This window comes from Phascolarctos cinereus, unplaced genomic scaffold (assembly GCF_003287225.1).
Source record: "Phascolarctos cinereus isolate Bilbo 61053 unplaced genomic scaffold, phaCin_HiC Scaffold_2;HRSCAF=192, whole genome shotgun sequence".
Classification (NCBI taxonomy): domain Eukaryota; kingdom Metazoa; phylum Chordata; class Mammalia; order Diprotodontia; family Phascolarctidae; genus Phascolarctos; species Phascolarctos cinereus.
The window spans coordinates 146,177,068-146,199,356 of NW_027555625.1; the positions used below are offsets into that span (position 1 = coordinate 146,177,068).

The following is a 22,289-nucleotide window of genomic DNA, read 5'->3' on the forward strand; positions in this document are numbered from 1 at the left end:
TCCGCTGCTTTGCAAATGAGGAAACTAAGGCCCCAAAAGGTCATGCAGCTTGCCCAAGGTAACAAAAGTAGTAGCCCCAGGATTATAAACCAGGTCCTCATCTGACTACAAATTCAATGCCTTTTCTACTGCACCATGCTGTCTCCCTTATTTCCTGACACAAAACAGCAACTGTCCTTCAATTCCCTTTATCATTCCCTACTGCCCAAAATCAAGAACCATAGGTCCAAACCATTCACGAAAATGACCACTAATTAAAAAAAAAAAATCCTGTCACAGACACTTACAGTATGACCCTGGGTAAGTCAATTAACTTCTGCCTGCCTCAATTTCCTTATATGTAAAATGAGGAAGGGAAAAGAGGGAAGAGAATAGGCATTTATATAGTGCCTACTATGTGCCAGGCGCTACTCTAAGTATATAATAAATATCTCATTTGATCCTCACAACAACCCTGTGGGTAGATGATGCTATTATCCAGCTGAAGAAACTGGGACAAACAGGATTTGCCCAGGATCACACAGCTATTAAGTGTCTGAGGTTGGATTTAAACTCAGGTCTTCCTGACTCTATGCCTAGAACTCTATCCACTCCATTAGAGGCAGCTAGCATCTAATAATAACAATAGCATTTACCTCTCAGGGTTGTTGTGAAGATAAAATAAAACAATATTTGCAAAGACTTTTGCAAACCTTAAAGTGCTATATAAGTGTTAGCTGATTTATTATTATTATTATTATTATTTGATAAGAAAGCAAGTTGGGCAGTTTGTGCCTAAATATTTCCTCCAGGAAAGCTCAAACAGTTTCTTTTCATTTGCTAATTAACTACTATTTAGATTAGGTATGAAATGCTTAACTTTTAAGTCATAGAGTCTGACAAAAATTCTGAAATCTATTTCTACTCCACAACCCAAAATTCAGAATTCATCTGGGGAGGAAGGAGTTATTTGTAATATAAACAATGTTATAGAGGCAAAAGTTAGCCTATTTAAGAAGGCAACAGCATTTTCGGGACTCATTTGCATTCAAAAATTAAAATGTTAACTACATATAATTCTTGTCCAATCCCCTCAACCCCATAAAAAATTTTCATTGCAATAGGCCCAGGTCCTATGAGAGTTGCTACAGAGGTTGGTAAATAATAACTATGATCTGTCGATCAGTACTTTCATTACATCAAAATGTCATTCCCTCCAATAACTGTCAGTTAGTAAAGGGCAATGACAGCCCTTTCGGTTCACATTACTTAAGTTGGTGATTCTATTGTTAATAGTACATAAATACTTAAACAGGCACAGCAGATGAACATTACAAATCAAGTCCCAGATTCTCCAAATTTATAAAAGATAGAATCTCAACCTTCAAAGACACGTTAGTCTTGTCCAAATACCCCATGGAGGAGTCTTTTCTGCAACATCACTGTTAAACTGTCCTCTCAGTTGCATTTGAATTCTTCAAGTAATGAAGAATCACTACCTTACAAGTCAACTCTTTCCATTGTTGGACAGATCTACTTACTAAAGAGTTCTTCATAATGTGCTGAAATAGGTCTTTTTATCATATGTATGCATTGGTCCCATCCTATGATTATATGGTCTATTTCTTTAAAGGGCAAGTAGGTGGCAAAGCGGATAGAGTGCTGGGCCTGGGGTCAAGAAGACTCCTTTTCCCGAGTTCTAATCCAGCCTCAGACACTTACTAGCTGTGTGACCTTGGGCAAGTCACTCATCCCTATTTGCTTCAGTTTCCTCATCTGTCAAATGAGCTGGAGAAGTAAATGGCAAACCACTCTAGTATCTTTGCCAAGAAAACCCCAAATGGATTCACGAAGAGTCAGGCATGACTGAAAAACCACTGAACATTTCTTTAAAAATTTAAGTTCATATGCCCAAAGGGCTATAAAATTGAGCACACTCTTTGACCCAGCAATATCACTTCTAGGTCTATCCCAAAGAGATCATAAAAAAGGAAAAAGGACCCACACGTACAAAAATATTTATAGCAGCTTTTTGTGGTGGCAAAGAATTAGAAATTGAAAGGATGCCCATTAACTGGGGAATGGCTGAACAAGTTGTAGCATATGAATGTAATGGAATACTATTGTGCTATAAGAAATGATGAGCAAGCAGACTTCAGAAAAACCTGGAAAGAATGCATGAACTGATGTTGAGTGAAGTGAGCAGAACCAAGAGAACACTGTACACAGTAACTGCAACACTGTGCAATGACCACTTTGATAGACTTAGCTCTTCTGAGCAATGCGGGGATCTAAAACAATTCCAAAAGTTTCATGATGGAAAATGGTATCCACATCCAGAGAAAGAACTATGGAGTCTGAATGCAAATCAAAGCATACTATTTTCCCTCTTTTTTTTCCCCCTTCCTCGTGGTTTTTCCCTTTTGTTCTGATTCTTCTTTCACAACATGATTAACGTGGAAATACATTTAATATAATTGTACATGTATTGGGGAAGGCGGAAAATTTAAACTCAAAAATGTTATAAAAGTGAATGTTGTCAAAAGCTAAAAATAAATACATTTAAATAAATAAATAAATAAATGATTTTTTAAAGTGCACAACTTTATATTAATCCTGGATGAAATTTAACCTTATTAGATTTGGCTCATTATTCTGGTCTACTGAGATCATGTTTCTGTTATCTAGTTTGTGATCACATACAGATTTAATAAGCATCCTATCTATAAGCAGACATGCAAGGAGGACAAACAGAAAGGAATGAAGTAATCAAAGATTTGATTGGGGTGATCAAGGGGCCAATTTTATGCCTCTGTTCCCTCACCTCGTATTTTCGATCTGCCTCCGAGACATTGATGTTGTTTAGATTCTGTTCAATAGTTTTACCCTGGTGCTTCTTCTTGGGTTTCTGGACTTTTTTGATGGTCCCTGGTGCAGCAGTACTTTCATCTAAAAGAATAAGAGAAGACTGTACCACCAGGAAGCAGACTCACCACTAAGTAGATAAATGAGCCGGGGAATCATAAAAGTGCCTCAGTATAAAAGAGGGGCTTAGCTTCAGCATGTGACGTCAGCTCCAGGTACCAGACCTGCCTAATCCACAATACACTAACATAAAAACTTAGATACCACATCGGTTTAGTGTTTGTTTCTCCATATACTGCAGATGAATTTTCAGTTGCAGACATACCTCTTGACTCAGAGACTAAGATGGCTCACTCATTAGTGGGTAATAGGATATTTGTTGTTAGAAGGGGAATTCCTGTTTCCTGAAAGCTTTTAATCTGTGCCCTAGAGCTGAAATGATCTGAACAGGTATCAAATGTCCAACAATTACTAAATCTTTTCAAAACCAACACATGTATCAGCAGGTGCCTCCAGTAACTAAACAACTAAATGGTTTGGGTTTATTTTTTAACTTTACTTTTATTCTAAACTAAACAAATACCAAATAAAATGGGCATTTCCGTATACATAGTAGACCAGGGTAAAAGGATTACATGAAACTACAGATTTCTATTACTTACAGTTTGCATGTACTTAAGTACAAAATAGGTTCAACCTGTAGTCTTCAAAGCTGCCCTGCTTAAGTACTTCTTTCTAACCAATATATCACAGAGTTAGATGCCCTTTGGCATCTTCAGGCTTCCCATTTTTTAAAAGGCATTTGGGCTGGGACTTTCATAATTGGTCAAGGTTTAATGGCTTCTCATGCTTTTTCTATGCAAAATAATTTTAGCATCTGAGTATCTTCTTCACGTGGAAGTTCTCCAATCTCTTTTATAACAGACCCCTATCTCTTCTATGTTTTAAAATCGGTCACATTTCTTCAAAGAGTTATGCTTGACTTCATTCTGCTTCTGAAATCAATTAACTTGACAGCACAATTGCCTTGATAGAGAAATACACAGAGTAAACTTCTGCTCCCACCTTTCAAGAACCCAAACCCCCAACCCACCTGCCTCCTGACTGCCTGCTCCTTCTGCAGAGGGAGCACTTTTGCCTAGCCCACCAAGTACTCTGTACACATCAGCATGGACAGCATCTACTCGAACAGCATAGATCTTGGTGCTGGCATCCAGGGTGCCGGCAGCTACCTGGGGAAACAAGCAAGAGCTGCGTGTGAGAACATGAAGGAAAAAGCTGCAGGCTACAAGCTAATGATTCCAGTGCCTCTGAAAAAAAAAAAAGGTGTTTAGGCATGATGACAGAGAAGCAAAGCTACAGAAGATAAGGTATTCCATCTCACTTAAAGTACTGATTACAAAACTGCCCCACATCAGGAGTTTAGCATTCCTAGACACAGCCTCTCCTTCAGCTGAAAATACAAAAGGTTGATAGGTTATCCTCACCTTAAAGTTGGTCTGTTGAGAGTCTTTTTCTTGGAGAATTTCGGTCATAAAATCAATCAAGTGCAGACCAAAAGCATTCTTGGTGGTGATTTTCTAAAGAAGAAAAAAAAAGCCAGAAAATTACAGAAAAGTTTGTTCCAACTCCTAAGTGAGGCCAAATGAGGCCACCTCAGAGGAAGACTCTTAAGAACATAGTCCTTGTCCCTAGACTTGACTGCACCCTGAAGTGCTCAAAACAGCTTAACCAGATGCACAACCTCACCACATATAACTGAGCAGAGGTAGCATAGGTAAATGACAGGCAAAACAGAAAACTCATCAGGAGGTGGCTAAAAGGGCCATGTAGCAATGCCTGCACACTAAGAAAAATACCTTACAGAATAAAATTATGAAATTACTACAGATCATAGCCTTTTACAGTGAAATGTTAAAGCTAGTATTACAAACTTGACTCTAAGTAATATCAGTCACCCCATTTCATAAAGAAGAAAATGAAGCAAAGAGCACCTGACTAACTTGATTGATGTCTCAGAGGAAAATCAAAGTGTCAGGGAGACTAATCACAGATAGAAGGATTTTGATGCAGAGAAAAAGTAATAGACATAGTACAGTCAAAAGTCTAAGAGGGGAGTCCTGGCTCTGCCACTAAGAGTCACTTAATCTGCCTGAGTCTCAGTCTTCTTGCCTATAAAATAGGAACAATGATAATGTCCACAAAGTAGTTGGAAGAATCAAATGAGCTAATGGAGATGCTATTATTGCAACCACCTATCACTATTACAGAAGAAAGCACAAGGGCCCCAGATTTCCAGGCAAGAAATCTAGGTATTACATAACATCTATCAGGTTGGCCAATGTGACAGAACAGGAAAATGATAAATGTTGGAGAATATGTGGGAAAATTGGAACACTAATGCATTGTTGGTAGAGTTGTGAACTGATCCAACCATTCTGGGGAGCAATTTAGAACTATGCCCAAAGGGCTATAAAACTGTGCATACCCTTAGGGCTGTATCCCAAAGAGATCATAAAAATGGGAAAAGGATCCATGTGTACAAAAACATTTATAACAGCTCTTTCTGTGGTGGCAAATAATTGAGAATTAAGGGGATGGCCATCAGTTAGGGAATGGCTGAACAAGTTGTGGTATATGAATGTAATGGAATACTATTGTGCTATAAGAAATGCTGAGCAAGCAGAGTTCAGAAAAAATTGGAAAGAATACATGAGCTGATGCTGAGTGAAGTAAGCGGGACCAGGAGAACATTGTACACAGTAACAACCACAATGTTCGGTGACTAACTTTGAGAGACTTAGCTCTTCTCAGCAATGCAAGGATCTAAGACATCTCTAAAAGTTTCATGATGGAAAATGCTATCCACATCCAGAGAAAGAACTATGGAGTTTGAATGCAGATCGAAGCATACTATTTGCTCTTTTTTTTCCCTTCTGTTTTGTTTTGTTTCTTCTTTCTTGTGGTTCCTTCTATTGGCTCTAATTCTTCTTTACAACATGACTAATGTGAAAATGTTTAATATGAATGTATAAGTAGAATCTATTATCAGACTGCACGTCATCTTGGGGAGGGGAGTGGGAGAAAATTTAAAACTCAAAAGCTTATGGAAGTGAATGTTGAAAACTAAAAATAAATTAATTAATAAAAAAATTTAAAAAGAAATCTGGGTATCTTTCTACTTGCCAGTGGGATAATACTCACATTTTCAGTTGACAACTTGATGCAGGTAGAATAATGATCTGCAATCTGTGTATTTGTAAATTTAGGGACCAGTAACGATGGAGTATCAGGTTTCCTAAAAGGATAACACTATTAAGCAGATAGACAGATAACACTATTAAGTGCGCACATGCACACACATACACATAGACATACACACACACACATACAGAAATATCTTGGAGATATACAAATATATGTAACAATCTCAGAGAATAAAAATCCACCCAAAACACATTTTAAGATGGAAAGCCTAAAATCACACTCACTTAGTAGAAGGGGATGCCACTGAATGTGGTGAATCTGTGTTACTGAGCTGTAGGTCAACAACTCTGGAGCGCCGTCTTTGCCTTCTCTCCCGTTCATCATCATTCTGAGGGAAGTCTTCAAGGACAGGGGTACCAGAAATATTCAAAGGTGGATGTTTGGATGATGTTGGGGTCAGGAACACACTTTCAGGTGATGAAATGCTGCTGGGGTGGCCGGCAGTCTCAAGCCCTGCGCTGCTCATTGTGACTAAATGAGGGAAAACATGATATACTCAGCCTATGTTAAACAAAACATTTAATGTCAGCAAGGGTGGTGACTCTCTATATTTTCTATATGCCAGTTAGACCACCTTTACTATAGACAGCAATTCCACAGACAGCGAGCAGGCTGTTATCAACTGAATAAACATTTTTAAAGTACCTACTATGTACCAGGCACTCTACTAAGTGTTGAGGATAGGAAAAAGAGGCAAAAGACAGTCCCTGCCCTCAAAGAGTTTAAAATCTAGTGACGCTTGGCAGCAAATACTAAAAAATAGAAACTACCCTCACCCACAAGCACAGGTCAACGTGGCCCACCTAAGTAGCTAGGCCTCACAGCGGATAAGATGCTGGGCCGGGTGTCAGAAAGACCTATGCTCAAACCCAGAGTCAGATACTTACTTCCTAGCTGCATGGTCTCGAGCAAGGCACTTAACCCATCTTCCCTCAGTTCTCTCAACTGTAAAATGGGGTAATAATAGCACCTACCTCACAGGGTTGTTGTAAAGATCAAATGACATAATTTTTGCAAAGCACTTGGCATGGTGCCTAGCACAAAGTAAGTTCTTAATAAATGTTTGCTCCCTTCTCCATACCTCCCTTCCTTTCCAGGGAAGTCTGGTGAATAATCCGTGCTGTGGGCCTGGGTAAAGATAGTATTGTATGAAGATACTATTGTCGCTAATACAAAAAAGCCTGTTTTCAGACTACTGACGTCAGGGGAGAGGAGGAATAAGATCCAGAGTCTGTAGAAACTGTGTTCTATGTAACAGGTTTTATCCAGTTGGGTTCTAGGGGATATGATTTAACCTATGATTCATCTGGAATTAGAGAATAACAAGCTTCAGCATAACAGTTCTCTATTCTAAGTATTAGGCATACATGCAAGGTTGTTATCAACAGGTCTCTTCTCCCCCAATACAACTTCATAAATACTATTTGATTTGATGCTAAATACAAAGATGACCCCTCCTAGCTGTACCATTTACTATGTATGGGGAGAAGGAAAAACCAGAAAAAAAAATTGGAGAAACATCACATACTGCCCCCAACAAACGCTCTATTACAATTTCTCATGGAGGGGGCTTGGAGCTGCAGATAGAAGAAAAAGTCCTGGTAAGACCTTACAGTGAGAGGGGTGAAAAGAGTGCAACATGGAGTCTTCATCCTACCTCTGGAAGCAATACTACATAGGAGTAGAGAAAGAGTTTAGATTAAAATATAAACTACAGTTTATGGTTGCCCAATATTGACTATGGAGGGGATGCTTTAAAAAAATATGAAGGAACACTGAAGGCCAGATAGTTTTCTTTGAAAGCCTCAAAGACCTCAAATCCTGGCACATGCTATGACCTCTTCTTCACAGACTTCAAAATTCAAACTTCAAAGAGTTTTTTGACATAAAAGTTTATTTTCCCCAGGAAATTCTGAACATTTTTCACTGTGTATGAAGCAATGATCTTAGATTTCTAGGAATTTATTTTAAAATCCAGCCTCAGACAAGGATAGGTCCTATTAACATTCGAAAATTGTCATTTTGCTCTATTTTTGTTCTTCTGGGAAACTAAGCTGCCAAAATGGAGTCTGTTTGCTTGGCTGAGTTGTGTCCATGGGGCTTAAACATGTCAGATTGCTATATAACTTACATAACAGTAATGAGCAATCTTAATCCAGAAAGGGTGAGGAAATGCACCGCACAGTGTTCCTCATCCCTCCCCTAGCTTTCCTTGGACAGGTGAAGGACCATGGGTATGGAATGTTACATAAGTTGGTATTTATGATTATCGTGTTAGTTGGTTTTGCTTAACAGATAAGCTCACCATGCTGGTGAGGAGTATATTCAAAAAACGACTGATGAAAAATAAAAGGCATAAAAAAACCTTTATTTTTTTTTAAAGTAACATGTTTTTTTACTGGACCCAAACTTACCTGCAATCATTTGTCCCTTGTCCAGATCACCATGGATAATGCAAAAAGCACTGGATGTGAAATAAGGTTCTGGCTTTACCACTTAGTAGTCAGGCAGGTCACTTCATACCTCTATAAGTCTCAGTTTTCTTATCTGTAAAATGGGGATAACAATGCTTGTACTAACCACCTTACAGGGTTGTTGTGAAGGAAGTGTTTTGTTAACTGCAACACATTATATTAATATGAGCTGTTACTTTTATTACAAATCCCAGGTTTGCCCACTGTATCCACAGACTTTACTATTTTATCGAATTTAGTATAATGCAGTGATGGGAGAGGGCAGCCAGGTAGCACAATGTGGACAGGGTGTCAAGCCTGAAGTCAGGAAGACTTCTCTTCCCGAGTTCAAATCCAGCCTCAGACACTTACCAGCTGTGTGACCCTGGGCAAGTCACTTAACCTTGTTTGCCTCAGTTTTCTTGTCTATAAAATGAGCAGGAGAAGGAAATGGCAAAGCACTCCAGTATCTTTGCCAAGAAAATCCCAGATGGGGTCACAAAGTGACTCAAATGAGAGAACAACAAAATGATGAGTGGCTCTGGCCTTGGAATCAGAAGGACCTAGGTTCTCATCCCAGCCACTACAGCTCATGTCATCATTTGACCTTGGGCAAGTCCCTTAACTTCTGTTTTCTTATCTTTAAAATGGGGATTATTAATATTTACATTTCCAACTACAACGTTCCTGTGAGAAAAACACTGTAAATTGTAGTGTATAAATCTTAGTCATCCAATGACATACTCTTTTTCTAAACTGAAAAGCCCTAATCTTTGTAGTTCTTCCTCGTTTAACAGCCTTGAACCCCATCCCTTCTATTATTTTAGTTCTTTTATCCTATAGATGGATTCTCTATCTTCACCATGTTTCTTTGTCAACTAGCATTTGATTGTATTGTTGAAAGGACACTTTGAGTCTGGAAGACTCCCCATGCATGACTATGGGCAAAGCCCCATTTTTCTTCTTTGCAACTTTCACCATTTCTTTATGGTTCCATTACTTGCAAGGGGCATGCACCAAGGAGTTCACTCAATGTTTGCCCCCAAGTGCAAACACTAGAGAAGACAGAAGCTGGGCTGACTGGGAAGGAAACAAGCAAAGAAACAGTAGAGAAGTGACAGCCAGAGCAGATGCAACCTGAACAGCAACACCAGGTAAGAAGCAGGAGTTGATTTTCCCCTTCAGAGGAGAAGAGTGGAGGGGACCCACCAGAAGGGGAAATTAAATTCAATGAGCATTTAACGTGTGCACAGTATTATGCTAGACATTGAGGAAACAAAAAGAAAACAGCTGAATCCCCCTAAAGGAAGGGCAGAGGGGGAGAGAAAAGGCATTTATTAAGCACCTACTATATGCCAATCACTGGTGTTGAGTATTTATTAAGCACCTATGAGCCAGCCTCTGTGCTAATGAGTCAGCCAATAAATATTTATTAAGAGCCTACTTGCCAGGTACAACGTGCTTAAGAAATGAAGACACAACAGAGGCAAATAAAAAGTCCCTGACCTCAAGGAATTTACAGTCTAATGGACGAAGGCAACAAGCTAACAAATAAGTGCAAATCTTATATACGGGATAAAGAGGAAACAATAAGAGGGAAGGCTTCTTGTAGATGAGATTTAGTTAAGCATTGAAAAAAGCTACTCTTATTTGATCCCTCACAAACAATTTCCTGGTAGGTGCTATTATTATCCTCATTTTACAGATGAGGAAACTGAGTCACACAGAAAAGTTAAGTAACTTGGCCAGGGATACACAGCTAGGAAGTGTCAGGATTTGAACTTAGGCTTTCCCAACTACAGGTACAGCACTACCTCAATAAGTAATTAAAACCATTCAGGAGGGAGAAATCAGGAAAGGCTTTTTGGGTAAGGAGGCTCTGTGCCTAAAGTGAAGATGAAGAGGAATTGGTAAATTATCAACATGAGAGACCACGTGTGCAAAGGCATGAAGAAGGCAACAGTTTGATGAGGTCAGTTTGGCTGGAATGTGGTCCAGGGGAAGGGCAAGTAAAACGTGACATTGTTTCTGTGTCCTCTACTACAATTTAACCTGCTCTATGCCTGATATCCTCTTAGCCCGTTTACGGAAAACGGAGAGTTGCCTTTTAGGTGGGAAAAGGCAACAGACAAGCAAGGCTTTTTGGGGTTCCCCTAAAGCAAAGAGAGATTGTGTGACTTCCCAAAACTGAATTCCTCCCATACTATCAGGAGAAACCACCTCCTGCAATAGACTCCTTCAATGCCTATTTCTACGCCCTCCCCCCATTTACATTCCCTTCTCTTTACCTACTTATTCCCTTTTTTCCTTCTTGACTCTGTATACATTCAAAAATATATAGCTTTTCTTTACCTAGCGCCCCTTCCGTTAAAATAAAAAACCTTTTTTTTTAAGCTCGGGCTTTCCAGTGTCTGAATGCCCCATCTCTCGAGAGGTCAATAACTCCCCAACACCCAAGCTCCCCGCGCAAAGAACGGGAGCGCGGCCTCCCAGGGCCCACCCACAGGTTTAGCGGCCTTCCCGATGACGTCGAGCAGATGTTCGCTTTCGATTGGTTGGTCACGCCCAAGTTCCGCCCACCACCGGTCGGGCCCAGAAAGCCCCAGGCTGTACAGTCTCCCTCCCTCCTCCCAGCCAGACCCCGCCAGCCCAGCCTAGGCTCCCGCGAGCCCTAACGGAACACCTGACTCGCAGGCGAACCTGCTTCTCCCGCTCGTCCGTTCTGTGCCGAGCACTCCGGCCCAGCCTGATTCCCTGACGCTCTCATTTACCCAAATCGACTTGTCCCATCGAGTCCGACGCTGCTCCTTCACAAGACCCGATTTGAAATCTCGCGCGCCCCAAGTACCGCCGACTCCGTGTAACGGCCGCGAGGGTGACGCACATCCGGGGGCGTGACCCGAGACAGCCTATCTGTTCGGGATTGGCTAATCTGGGAGGAGGGCGGAGTGACTTAGAGGATGGCGCTCTGTGACCTCGGTAGAGACGGTGCCGCCGCTGCTATGGCTGATATCGTTACTGCTCCTTGTGGGTCTGAGTGTTGCTTCAGTGATACGGTCCACAGTGCTCAGTCTGGGGACCTGCCTGGATTTGGGGGGATGCTCCGGCACTCCGAGCCGGGCTCCCGCAGGGAACAGAAATCAGTACCATCCTGGGTCCCGCGGACAGCCCCATGCCCCACCGACAGTCAGTCAGCAAACGTTTGTTTATTAAGCGCTTACTGATGTACCAGGCGCTGTGCTAAGCTGTGGGGTGTTGTTGGTCCTTCTCTTTCGAAGAGGACCAGTGACATCATGGATGATGTCTTGACTTGAATTGGATTTAAGTGACGCAGAGTTGCATAAAGTTCTCAGCTTCACTCTCACCTCCAGAGTCATCGAAATCCAAAGTCTAGACGACTGTCGATGATACGGGATGCAAGAAAAGTAAAAAAAAAAAGTCCTTTCTCTCAACAACCTCACAGTTTAATGGGGAAGACCACACGAACACAATTGCATACCAACAATATAGTTATAGTTATGTGTGTATATATATGCAAACATATGCATGTAGTGTGTATATACAAGGGAGACAACATGTAAGCAATTATGTACAAACAAGATATGTGTCTATGCACACATAATATATAGGGGAGACAATGAGCAAACAATTATGTACAAACGATATATATGTATATACTAGATAGACACATATAGGGGAGAAAACATGCAAATTATGCCCTAACTATATACGTACACATATATGGGAGACATGCAAACAAGATATATACATATATGTTTATATATAGGGGAGACAACATGCAAACAAATACAAATGATATCTGTATATATATATACCTATAAAGGAAAAGACAACGTGCAAACAATTATATGCAAACAAGATATATATGTGTATATAATCCTATTTTCAATTTTTATGTATCTGATTATTTCCAACTTATATATATGTGTATGACTATATATAATATATATATTTATATATGATAAATTGGAAATAAAGGGAAGGCACTAGAATTATGGGGAATCAGGAAAGGTAAGAAGGATTCATTAGCCAGGAAGGAGGAAATGTGTGATAACTATGGGACAGGAGAGGAAGTCGTTAGATACCCAAATCTGTGTCATTGATCATTTGGACAGTCTGATAAAGTCTAAGGACTCAGAATAATGTAATTTAAGCAATAAGCATTTATTAAGCACTTATTAGATTGCTAGACACAGTGCCAAGTGCTAACGTTTTAAAATAATTGAAGAAAATGCTGAACTTCAGTTAGAGGTTAAGGAAAATATTTAATTGTTCTGCCATCTAATTTCACTGAGCCCTCTGAAATCTCCCCACAGATCCCAAGAATCCCTGTCGTATGATTTCTGTGAAGGTCCCTGATAACCTTCCCCCTCCCACCTCACCTAGCACTTCTATAACTCCCACTGTTAGTCTGTAAACTCCTTAAAGGCCTAGAGATCTCATGTTATCTAGATTTTTGTTATCTCCCCTAGTGCCTGTCCTTCATGACTCGGCTCAAATCCAGCCTTTCTCCAAGAGGGGTTTCTAGGTTTTTCCCACTGTTGATGCCTTCCCTCTTAGATGACCTTCCATTTACACTATTTGTATATTATATGTACATAATTATTTGTGTATTCTCTCCTCCATAAGAATGTGAGATCTTTGCATCATCAGAACTTTGCACAGTGCCTGGCATATGGTGCTTGATAACCTCTAGTCGACTTGCTTGCTAACTGACATCTGCACAGAGTAGATAGATGCTAAGTAAATGTTGTTTGAATGAAACCAGCTCTGAGTTGTCTGCCATGGCTTTGATGTCAGAAAGTCACAGTGGGGTCCTGAACATCCTTAACCCCATGGAAGAACTCTCCTCACTGTCTGGCTTTGGAATCAAGAGTCCTAGCATTGAGAGTCCATTGTTCCTTTTCTTTCAATTCATCTCTCTAGGCTTCAGTTTCTTCATCTATAAAATGAGAGGTTTGGACCAGATTACTTCTAAGGTCCCTTCCTGCTCATCCATATTCATTTAGCTAAATCTTTCTAAACCTATTTTGACTTTCTGCTTTAACCACTTTTTAGAGTTGTTATTCTAAAATGTAATTCATGTTTAGAGAGTGTGATATTTCACTGATCTATTCTGATATTTGACTGTCTTAGGGTAAGAGAGGATTATTATTTTTTCCTAGCCTTAGAACATATAAATGGTTTCCTGCCTGGTACCTCATTCCATTGTCCTCTAATGAGATGAATGCAAAGGATATGTGGTGATGGGAATTGGGGTAACATTAGAGAAGCCATTGAAGAGCCTGGATTGGTGTCCATGATTGGGTTAACTGAAACAAAACAAGATTCTAAGGCCATACTTTTGCCCTCTCCTAACTATCTGGTCGTTCTTGCAGATCTGACTAAGAATGGTTCGATACCCATTGTACAGTATTCTCATTACATGTTGTTTCTCTGTTTCTGTCTCTTCAGAATGCCATATCTGCTTTTGGCTGGTTGGGGCTAAAGTATGTACAAAGAGGTTGCAATAATTTATCATTAACATCTGAAGCACAATACCTCTGTATAAAGAAGTAGCAGAGGGGCAGAAAGTCACAAATATTGCTTTTTGGACTGCCAGAAAAATGGTCTAAAGATCTCCAGCATACCCTACCTTAGTCACAAATAGAGATTATCTTACTAATGGAATAATTCAGTCTTGAAATGTCCTTAAGCTAGGTGGAGAACTCTGATGTTATGCTCTTAGATAACATGCAGTGTCATTTTTGGCTTCTAAACCTTGTCTAACTTGATGATGTATTTCATGATATAAAACACTGAGTCTGTATGAGAAGACTTGGTAAATGCCTTTGCGTTCCTCCTGGCTTGCAAGCAAATATTTTTTGGTTTCGTGCATTTTGAGGAATTCCTGCTCTGTTAAGCAACAGGCTAAGAACCAATTAATTCATGTCTCCCATGACTGCCAGATAATAACTGTCCTCCCTTATAGTGTGTGTGAAACCCAATAGTGCTCTAAATTTTTCAAAGTTAAAATGGGCATCATCCTCATTTTACTGATTAAATTGAAACAAAAAAGGGCTAGGTTACTTACCTAAGTCATACAGAAAACATTGGCAGAAAATGGCAGAAAACATTGACTGGGAGCCAAATCTCACCAGGCTCTTTCCAGTAACACCTTGTGACTTTTCCAGAAGGAATTATAACCAGTGACCCATAAGAGAATAACTGTATCCTACAGATAAATCCTTTGAGCCTTGACAGTTTTGGGGGTTTTTTGTTTTTGTTTTTGATGGAAAGCTCTATTCTCTTACTCATTAAAACTATGTCCTTCTATTCATCTTCTTATTTTCCTGTACCCCTCTGCGCACCCTCTGTTCCACCCAAGCTTTGATGACTGTTTCTTTTGTTTCCTTCACCCACTCACAACTTTAAAATCTCTTTCATGACTCCTATTACACTGGAAATAACCACCTAGAATACTGTACCAGTTTCATTCTTTCTCTATGGACCAATGCTTAATAGTTCTTATAAATACTGTTTGTGGTCACTTAGGCCTTTTAATTTTGCAGAAATTATGTGTTTGTGGCACCACAGAAATTGTTCATGGCACAATAACAATGTGCTGTGTTTAACTTTCATATTGGCCATACCCCTTAGGAAATCCACAAGGCAGACTGGTATGAAGTATATTGTGAAATGCCAGCATGTGTTAAGTAAGGTATGCTGGGAGGTACTTGGGGATATTTAGAGTTAGGCATGTGTAACCTTGGCCTGACATGTTAGTACAAAAAGGATGCAGATTTGTATAGAAAATAATTTTACTTTATTGGTTCAAAAATAAAATACAAGTTATTTTCAATTCCACAGAACAAGTGTATGTGTGTATATATTTAAGAAAAAAAAACATCTTCCACCGTCATAAAACTTCACAACTTCAAAGAAACTCATGGCATATCCCAGAGGGTATCATACAAAAAATGAGCTGCCCTTGGACTATGGAGAACAATGTGAGTTAGCACTGGATTTTGGCAAACATTTTGAGTCATTTTGTGTTATCATGACTATAGTCCCAGAGAAACTAGTTAACATCTGACACCCTGTGGTAGTGTTAATGTCATGTCAGCCACATTTCCATAGATAGCATTTTATGATAACAGTGGGGGAGAAACAGCATGCACAGTCTCTGACTATGATCCCTGCCCTCATTCTTTACCCCCACAAACCTATATAAATCAATACCTGAGGTTCAAAAAGGCAAAAGCAAATCCATAACGTCTTTAAAACCAATACTTTGTCATAAGTAAACCTGGGTTCTTGTAACCTCACTTGTGAAAAACCACAATGTAGAGATAATTCTTCAGTCTAAATTTAAAAGAAACTGAAAGAATTTCCAAACTGAGGAAAAGTAGAGTGTATTAGAGGTTAATGGATGTATTAGAGGTTAAAGCTTCTTTCCACGTAAAAAGCTCTTCCTCAATAACTCTATAGCAATTGTTGGTTATCTCTTAAAACTGAGAGAGATATTCTCTTTCAATAATACTACATAGCAATTATCAATCTTAGTGACCCTGTTTTTAAAAGATCCTCCTTAAGTACTCTCTGTTGCTTCTAAGCACTGGAAAAGTTGTCTGATACTGGCTATGGCATCAATTAGAATAAGTAAATTACTTTGGCCAGTAGGGTCGATTGTTAATTTCAGAATCTTACACTTCAGCAACAATGTGGGTACTTCCTCCAACCGTGTAGATCATAACCTGTTCCTATGTTCTTATCTTGAATAAATTTTGCCTATGTCTCCATAATCCTCCATAAGTGATCAGCCTGATGGCTAGAGGCCTTCCTCTGATTCTTTTCATGACAGTGTTGAAGAATCAATGCTAATACATGATTTGATTAAGACTGGTGGTATCAGGGATACAATCACCACAAAATTTGGAGTCAAAACTGAAAAACACAACAAAGAAGAAAATGCCTTATTTCTTGGTTGCATGTTAGAAATATTGAAGGTATGGAATGCTCACATAGGAGGAGTTAGATCCTAAAATCTGTGAATTTGAAATCAAAAAGCCTGATAGCATTTGCTTGGGATGAAGTGATGTCAAGGAATTATTCGAATAACAAATGACTCCCATTTATATAGGGCTTTATGATTAAAAAGCACTTTATAGAATGTGATCAACTTTGCTGCAAGTGAAATAGATCTGTTCACATAAGGGAATCAAGTTTAAAGGGAAAACTAGGTAAGATGCATAAATAGGAACAGGCTAAAATGGCTATTCTCTCAAGTTCTCCCCAATTTTCAGTACAAATGTTTACAGCTTCTCAGAACCTGTTTTCCTTCTAGATCTCAGTCACAAGAATATGCGGCCATGTGTGCCTGTGCACTCTGATCTCCTTTTGATCATGTTGTGAATCATGTCAGTAGAATAAACCTTAGAAGCCACAGCCTAGGTTAGTTAGTGCCAGGTAGCCTATACCCTATTTTCATGAAATGTCTCCTCTTGTACCCTATGCCCAGGCTCATGAACTACATATCCTCATGACAAGTCAAGGGGCACAGATACTGACTGTAAGACATCTGAAAAACAGACTCTATAGGAGCCCCGAAAATCAGAAATCCCGTTTTTAATGGCCTTTACATGACCCTACCAGATATTGGTAAGCCGGGCAAAGATTTCACCTGGGTCACAAGGTCATGGAACTCTGTCACTGCCTTTGAGTGTGCCGCAGAGTCCAGTTCGAGGTGACGAAAGAGATTGACGGGCTTAGCACTCCGAAAGTTCTTGGGGACTGGGATGGTAAGGGGTAGAAAGGTGTTTCCAATCAAGAAGTGATAAAGACATCTCTCCTGAAGCCCACGGCCAAGGTACCAGAGAATGTCCTGGAGCCGTTGGGGAAATAGATCAGGCTTCCAGTCAGTGAGAGGCAGTTGTAGCAAGAGATGCATGAGGGCTGTCTTGAAGTGGTAAGGGGTGAGGATGGGTTGATGTAGCCCATGGGGTGGGGCCTTGAGACTCTGGAGGTACGAAATGATCTGGAGGCACTTGAGATGACAAGTCTTCTCTGGGGCAAATCGCCCAACCAGCTTCAGGAACAGGTGCTCACAGGCTGCGAAAGACTCAGGCCAGTCCACACTAGTCAGCTTCTCTTGCTCAGGTGATTGACTCACAAAATAAACCAGAGAGTCATCCCGTTGCACTCCCAGGATCAAGTTGATTAAGAGAAATCGACCTGAGCGGTAGTCCAGCCTCAGTTTACATGAGGTGACTGAAGGTGGGAGGCTAAGCTTAAAGTCATACTTATGTGCCACTAGGGCCCAGGCATTCCCCACCAGGCTTCGGAACCAATACAGGCTCTTGTACACATCCAGGTTTGAGCCGGTACAAAAGTTGGACTTCAGGGACTTGGCAGGGCTACCAGTACTTGAGGTTTGGTCCCAGTGATGTACAAGACACAGCACATCACCCAAAAGCTTTTCTCGTTTGCACACGCATTCTGACTCCACCACCACTCGGCCACAACGGAGCAGACTGGATTCTGGGGCTCTCATCTCTAGGTGGAATGAGTTGCTTTGTGGGGCTGATAAAGGCACCAGCACTTCGAACCTGTGAGCATCTTGGCCAATGCCCCATTTCTCAAAGGCAGGGCCTACACCCAGGCAATCCTCCAACTGCGGGTGTATCTCCCTCCGGCCCAGTACCTGACAGGCCTCTATCAGGTCATCCACAAAGCTCTCCACAAATTCACAAGTACTAGGCAGGTCACGGGTGGTGTTTTGGAGGTTCTGCTCAAAAAAGGAATCCAAGTCTTCCTGCTTAGGAAAGTCAGATAACCAACTGCAGGTAGTAACAGTCTCCCCAGTGGTTTCCTCCTCTTCCTCATCGCTGCTAGAGTCAAAAAGTTGTTCATGTTGCATATTCTGCCGGAAAAGCTCAAAAAGGAGAAAGAGACTAAAGAGGCCTGCGTTCCACAGGTTCCCCAGCATCCAGCCTAGCGGCCCTTTGGGCCTTCAGACTGGAATGCCCAGGTCTTCTTCGAATCTTCTGTTGGTACGTTGTTTTCCTTGGTTTTTTCCTCATTGATTTCTTCACGTTTTCTTTTCCCAGTTTCTAAGGGTTTCCAGATTGCCTGCCTCTTGTCCTCCTCCCGGGTTCTCTCTTCAAACTCCAGCTCTAGCTGCCGCATCTCTTCGATCATCACCTTCTCCAGTTGTCGGCTTCGGGCCAGTGTGTCCAGGTCCATCCGGTCACTGACAAGCATCAGGTGCTGGACAACATACATCACCGCCACAAACAGGAAACTTATCATAGCCATGGAGGCCACTGCATCTGGAGAGGTAGGAGGGTGGGGGAGTAAGTAGTGATCTTCTGAGCTTGTTTTCTCTCCACTTGCATATTCCCCAGATACTTGTACCCTAAAATCATGGATGATGACTACATGCTCTGGGGAGAGGAATATTCTATAGCTTGGACTAGACAGATAGGGGCTATCTTCCTGTAATGAATTCTCTTTGTATTAAAAAGAATAGGGTTAGAGGAATATGATTTTTTTATATATATGGAGATATATATATAGATATAGATATAGATATATATAGCTTTCTACTACATGGTTTGGAGAATATTTAGACCTCCCAACTTGGGGAGGTAGGTAATTTTCCCATTCCTTTGTAAGCTGGGTGGGTATCCTCACAGTAAGGGGTCTCACTCAACCATAGAAGTCCACCACAGAAACCAGATATGCCCTGCTAATCCTAATGACTTTCTTCCCCCTGGCAAAAGGCGTTGAATCTGCCTAGGCAACTGCCTTTCCTACCTCCAGGCAACCTAACCTCCGATTGTTCAATGGCATTTCCTTTCTGACTTCATAACCTCTTCTCTGCCTAACCTGTGACATCACAATTGCTCTGCCTATCCATCTCCAGCTTAAACCTTAGAGGATCATTTGTATCCCCTATATATAGCTGGTATATAGCTACAGACAGCCCCTACAGACAGTACTCACAGCCACCTCTACGGCTTGCTGCCGTGTTGTGCCCTCTTGGGTTTTTTGGACTCCATCCACTTACACTGGTTCTGGCACTGAGTCCAAGAAGCTGCTTGAGGAACTTGCTGCCTAGGCCTTTTTCTAACAGTTTGATGAGTAAATGAAAGCAGAAGTCCACTTTCCTACCAGGAGGAGCAGAGGGAAAGAGCATGCACCCCCATCAATCACCAGTTTTCCGGGGAACAAGCACCTATAGGAATGGCTAAAGAAAGGCTGGGGGGGATCAATGTTTTTAAATATGTGGTATCCCCAAGTCCTCTGATAACTTTCTTCCCATTTGGAAACTAGAGTTGCCAGCTCTCATCTCCACCTCTAAGAATGCCATTATAATTTACAAAAAGCATAACAATCTTAGGCTCAAAGCTGGATGATCCCCATCCTTAGCCATCCTACTTCCCTTTTCATAGTTCACTCTAAGGTACACACCCCATCCCACTTTCCTGAGGCAATGATCCCACCACAGAGTTACTCTTAATAAGGCCAAGATTTACTTACAATCTGTGAAATCGCAAGCATACTTCTTAAAGAGACAGAGTAGCCTCAACCTTCATGACTTCCAATATCCTTTGCCTTATCTGTCGATATTTGTCTCTTCTTCAGCCTCGGCTGAATCTGCCACATGGAGAGTCTGTTTGGTAATTTCCAGAGACTATACCACCGTATATACATGTGTATGTTGGTTACAAGATAGGCATTGTACCTGGATTAAAATTTTTAAAAAAAAAGGCACCTCCCAGGAGCTGGCTGCTTCAATGGAAATCTTATTCCTCTGATACCAGACAGAAGCTATGCTCCGCCTAGCCCAGTGCTCCACCCTCCCTTTCTCACGGACACATGATCTTGCTTTCTGGGCTCTTTCTTTTACACATCTGGCCAGCTGCCCAGTCCTAGACAAGCTCCTCCCATGTACAAATCTAGATTACCAAATGACAATGGGAAAGAATTTGGCCAGGATAAAGGTGAAATTAAAAGATAATTTGTGCTGCAACAATTACCATCACATATTCTACTCTTCTGTTCACAATCCAGGATCACTGTCAAAGTTTGTGAAAAGAAAGCTCAGAGATCTAAGAGAAAGTTGTCCAACTTAATTGCCCAGGGAATATAATTTGTCTTCCAATTGCTCTCATATCTTGTGCCAGTAGGGGCCAGTGGAGGGATGAGAATTCAATAAACAGTCTCTGCTTCCTATGGCCTCCTAAACAATGGGCATCAAAACATTCTTGTGTCAGAAAACCAGAAGATAATCAGCAAAAGACAAAAAGTTGGGAGAAAGCAAATGCTCTCATTCATTCAGAGAAAAAAGTACTAAATGACTAAGTGTCCTCCTCTGTAACACGAAGAGATTGGACCAGATAATCCTTTCTAATTCTGAAATCCTATGACCTTAAGTTTGTCTTCATTGCTGTTCCACTTACCCCCTTTAAAATATTTTTTAAATTTTATGCTTTTCATTTTTACATCACCATTATTTTCAGATAAACTTCCAAGACCACCAGAGAACACTCTCTTGCAACAAAAGTTAGGCAGTAACTGCAAAGAAAAAGGTATTCAATATGTCACACCCATAGTCCCCACCATCACTTATATCAATATCATCCAGTAAGTAATCTAAGCACAAATTCCCCTTCGTCACCTCAAAATAGCACAGTAAGGAATGAGTAAAAGACTAGTTTAAAAAAGAAGGTAAAAGGAAATAATTTCTAAGAAAATCTTATAGAAAAACAGCAGGGGACTGAAAAAAAAAAAGAAAAAAAAGAAATCCCACTACAATAAATATGTATCATATGTAAAGGAAAGTGAAGTGAAATCCTTGAGAGAAAAGGATAATTCTCCAACTGCGAGAACACCAGACATTTGAGCAGAGCAACTGTTAGAATCTCCAGAGACATTTAGAAGGAAATTAAAGCTCTCAAAAAATTCAAAAAGACAAACCAGACAATCATTGTCCTTTTCCCATCACTCTCAGTATCCAATTCTCATTCTGTCCCTTTCTTTCCCCCTCTATCAATACTTGTTCTCAGGAAAAATCGTGAAAAAGAGAACCAGAAATATTTCAAGCATTTTTATGCAAAGCATACTTCTCCCATTAGGTCCAATATGCTAAGATTAGTTTTTAAGAGCCAACTGGTAGGCTTCAAATCCTCAATCAATTGTTATTTAAGATTTATTTTGTGCCACTTCGAATTTCTTGCATCTCTCATAAAATTGTGGGAAGTAAGAAAATGTACTGTTAAAACAGTACCTAGATAGAACTTTAAAGTTTTGAATGGTTAGAGGTTTCAAAACAGTTCAGACTTTCCCTACTGAGAGAAAAGTATTCAGATAGGTATCAAGTTTCAAAATACCAAAGGTACAGATTGGTACCTAATTATTAGGCCTATTCCCTTAGGCAAAATCTCCAAGCTCTTTCTGCTATTGTTCTGTCACTCATAGACGTTTGGAATGCCTGTGTTACCAAATTAATATTTGGTTTTAACACAGCTAAATAAATGAATTGTTTGTACCTTGTCTGTATTTAGGATCATAGATTTAGAACAGAAAGTGACCTTAGAGGTCAGGTGGTTCTAACACCTCATGTTATTTTGAAATTTTTTCCTTTTTATTCTGAACTTAATAGTCATTAACAAACATGAACATTTCAGTTTACAAAGAATAAGAGACTGTATTTGAAAA

At 40.3% G+C, this 22,289-nt stretch overlaps 2 protein-coding genes across 4 annotated transcripts in view; both read right to left on the reverse strand.

Moving 5' to 3' along the window:
- Positions 1–11,440, reverse strand: part of NCAPH (non-SMC condensin I complex subunit H) — a 41,559-nt gene extending 30,119 nt beyond the window's left edge. For 2 of the 3 annotated variants that reach the window (XM_020988568.2, XM_020988528.2), the window contains exons 1-7: positions 11,336–11,440; positions 8,526–8,658; positions 6,336–6,582; positions 6,049–6,142; positions 4,332–4,424; positions 3,938–4,076; positions 2,804–2,928 (exon numbers count right to left, since the gene is read on the reverse strand). In XM_020988568.2, coding sequence (XP_020844227.1) covers positions 2,804–2,928; positions 3,938–4,076; positions 4,332–4,424; positions 6,049–6,142; positions 6,336–6,582; positions 8,526–8,535 — 708 coding nt within the window. In that variant the 5' untranslated portion in view covers positions 8,536–8,658; positions 11,336–11,440. Of the gene's footprint in view, positions 1–2,803; positions 2,929–3,937; positions 4,077–4,331; positions 4,425–6,048; positions 6,143–6,335; positions 6,583–8,525; positions 8,659–11,264 lie in introns of all 3 variants that reach the window. The other variant, XM_020988532.2, reaches the window with a different exon arrangement.
- Positions 11,441–15,367: 3,927 nt separating this feature from the next.
- ITPRIPL1 (ITPRIP like 1) lies at positions 15,368–20,381 on the reverse strand. Its single transcript, XM_078149661.1, is given in 3 exon segments — positions 15,368–18,572; positions 18,575–18,895; positions 20,109–20,381. Coding segments are annotated over 2 exon segments (1,677 nt in total). The 5' UTR covers positions 18,882–18,895; positions 20,109–20,381; the 3' UTR covers positions 15,368–17,202.
- Between the last annotated feature and the right edge of the window lie 1,908 nt (positions 20,382–22,289).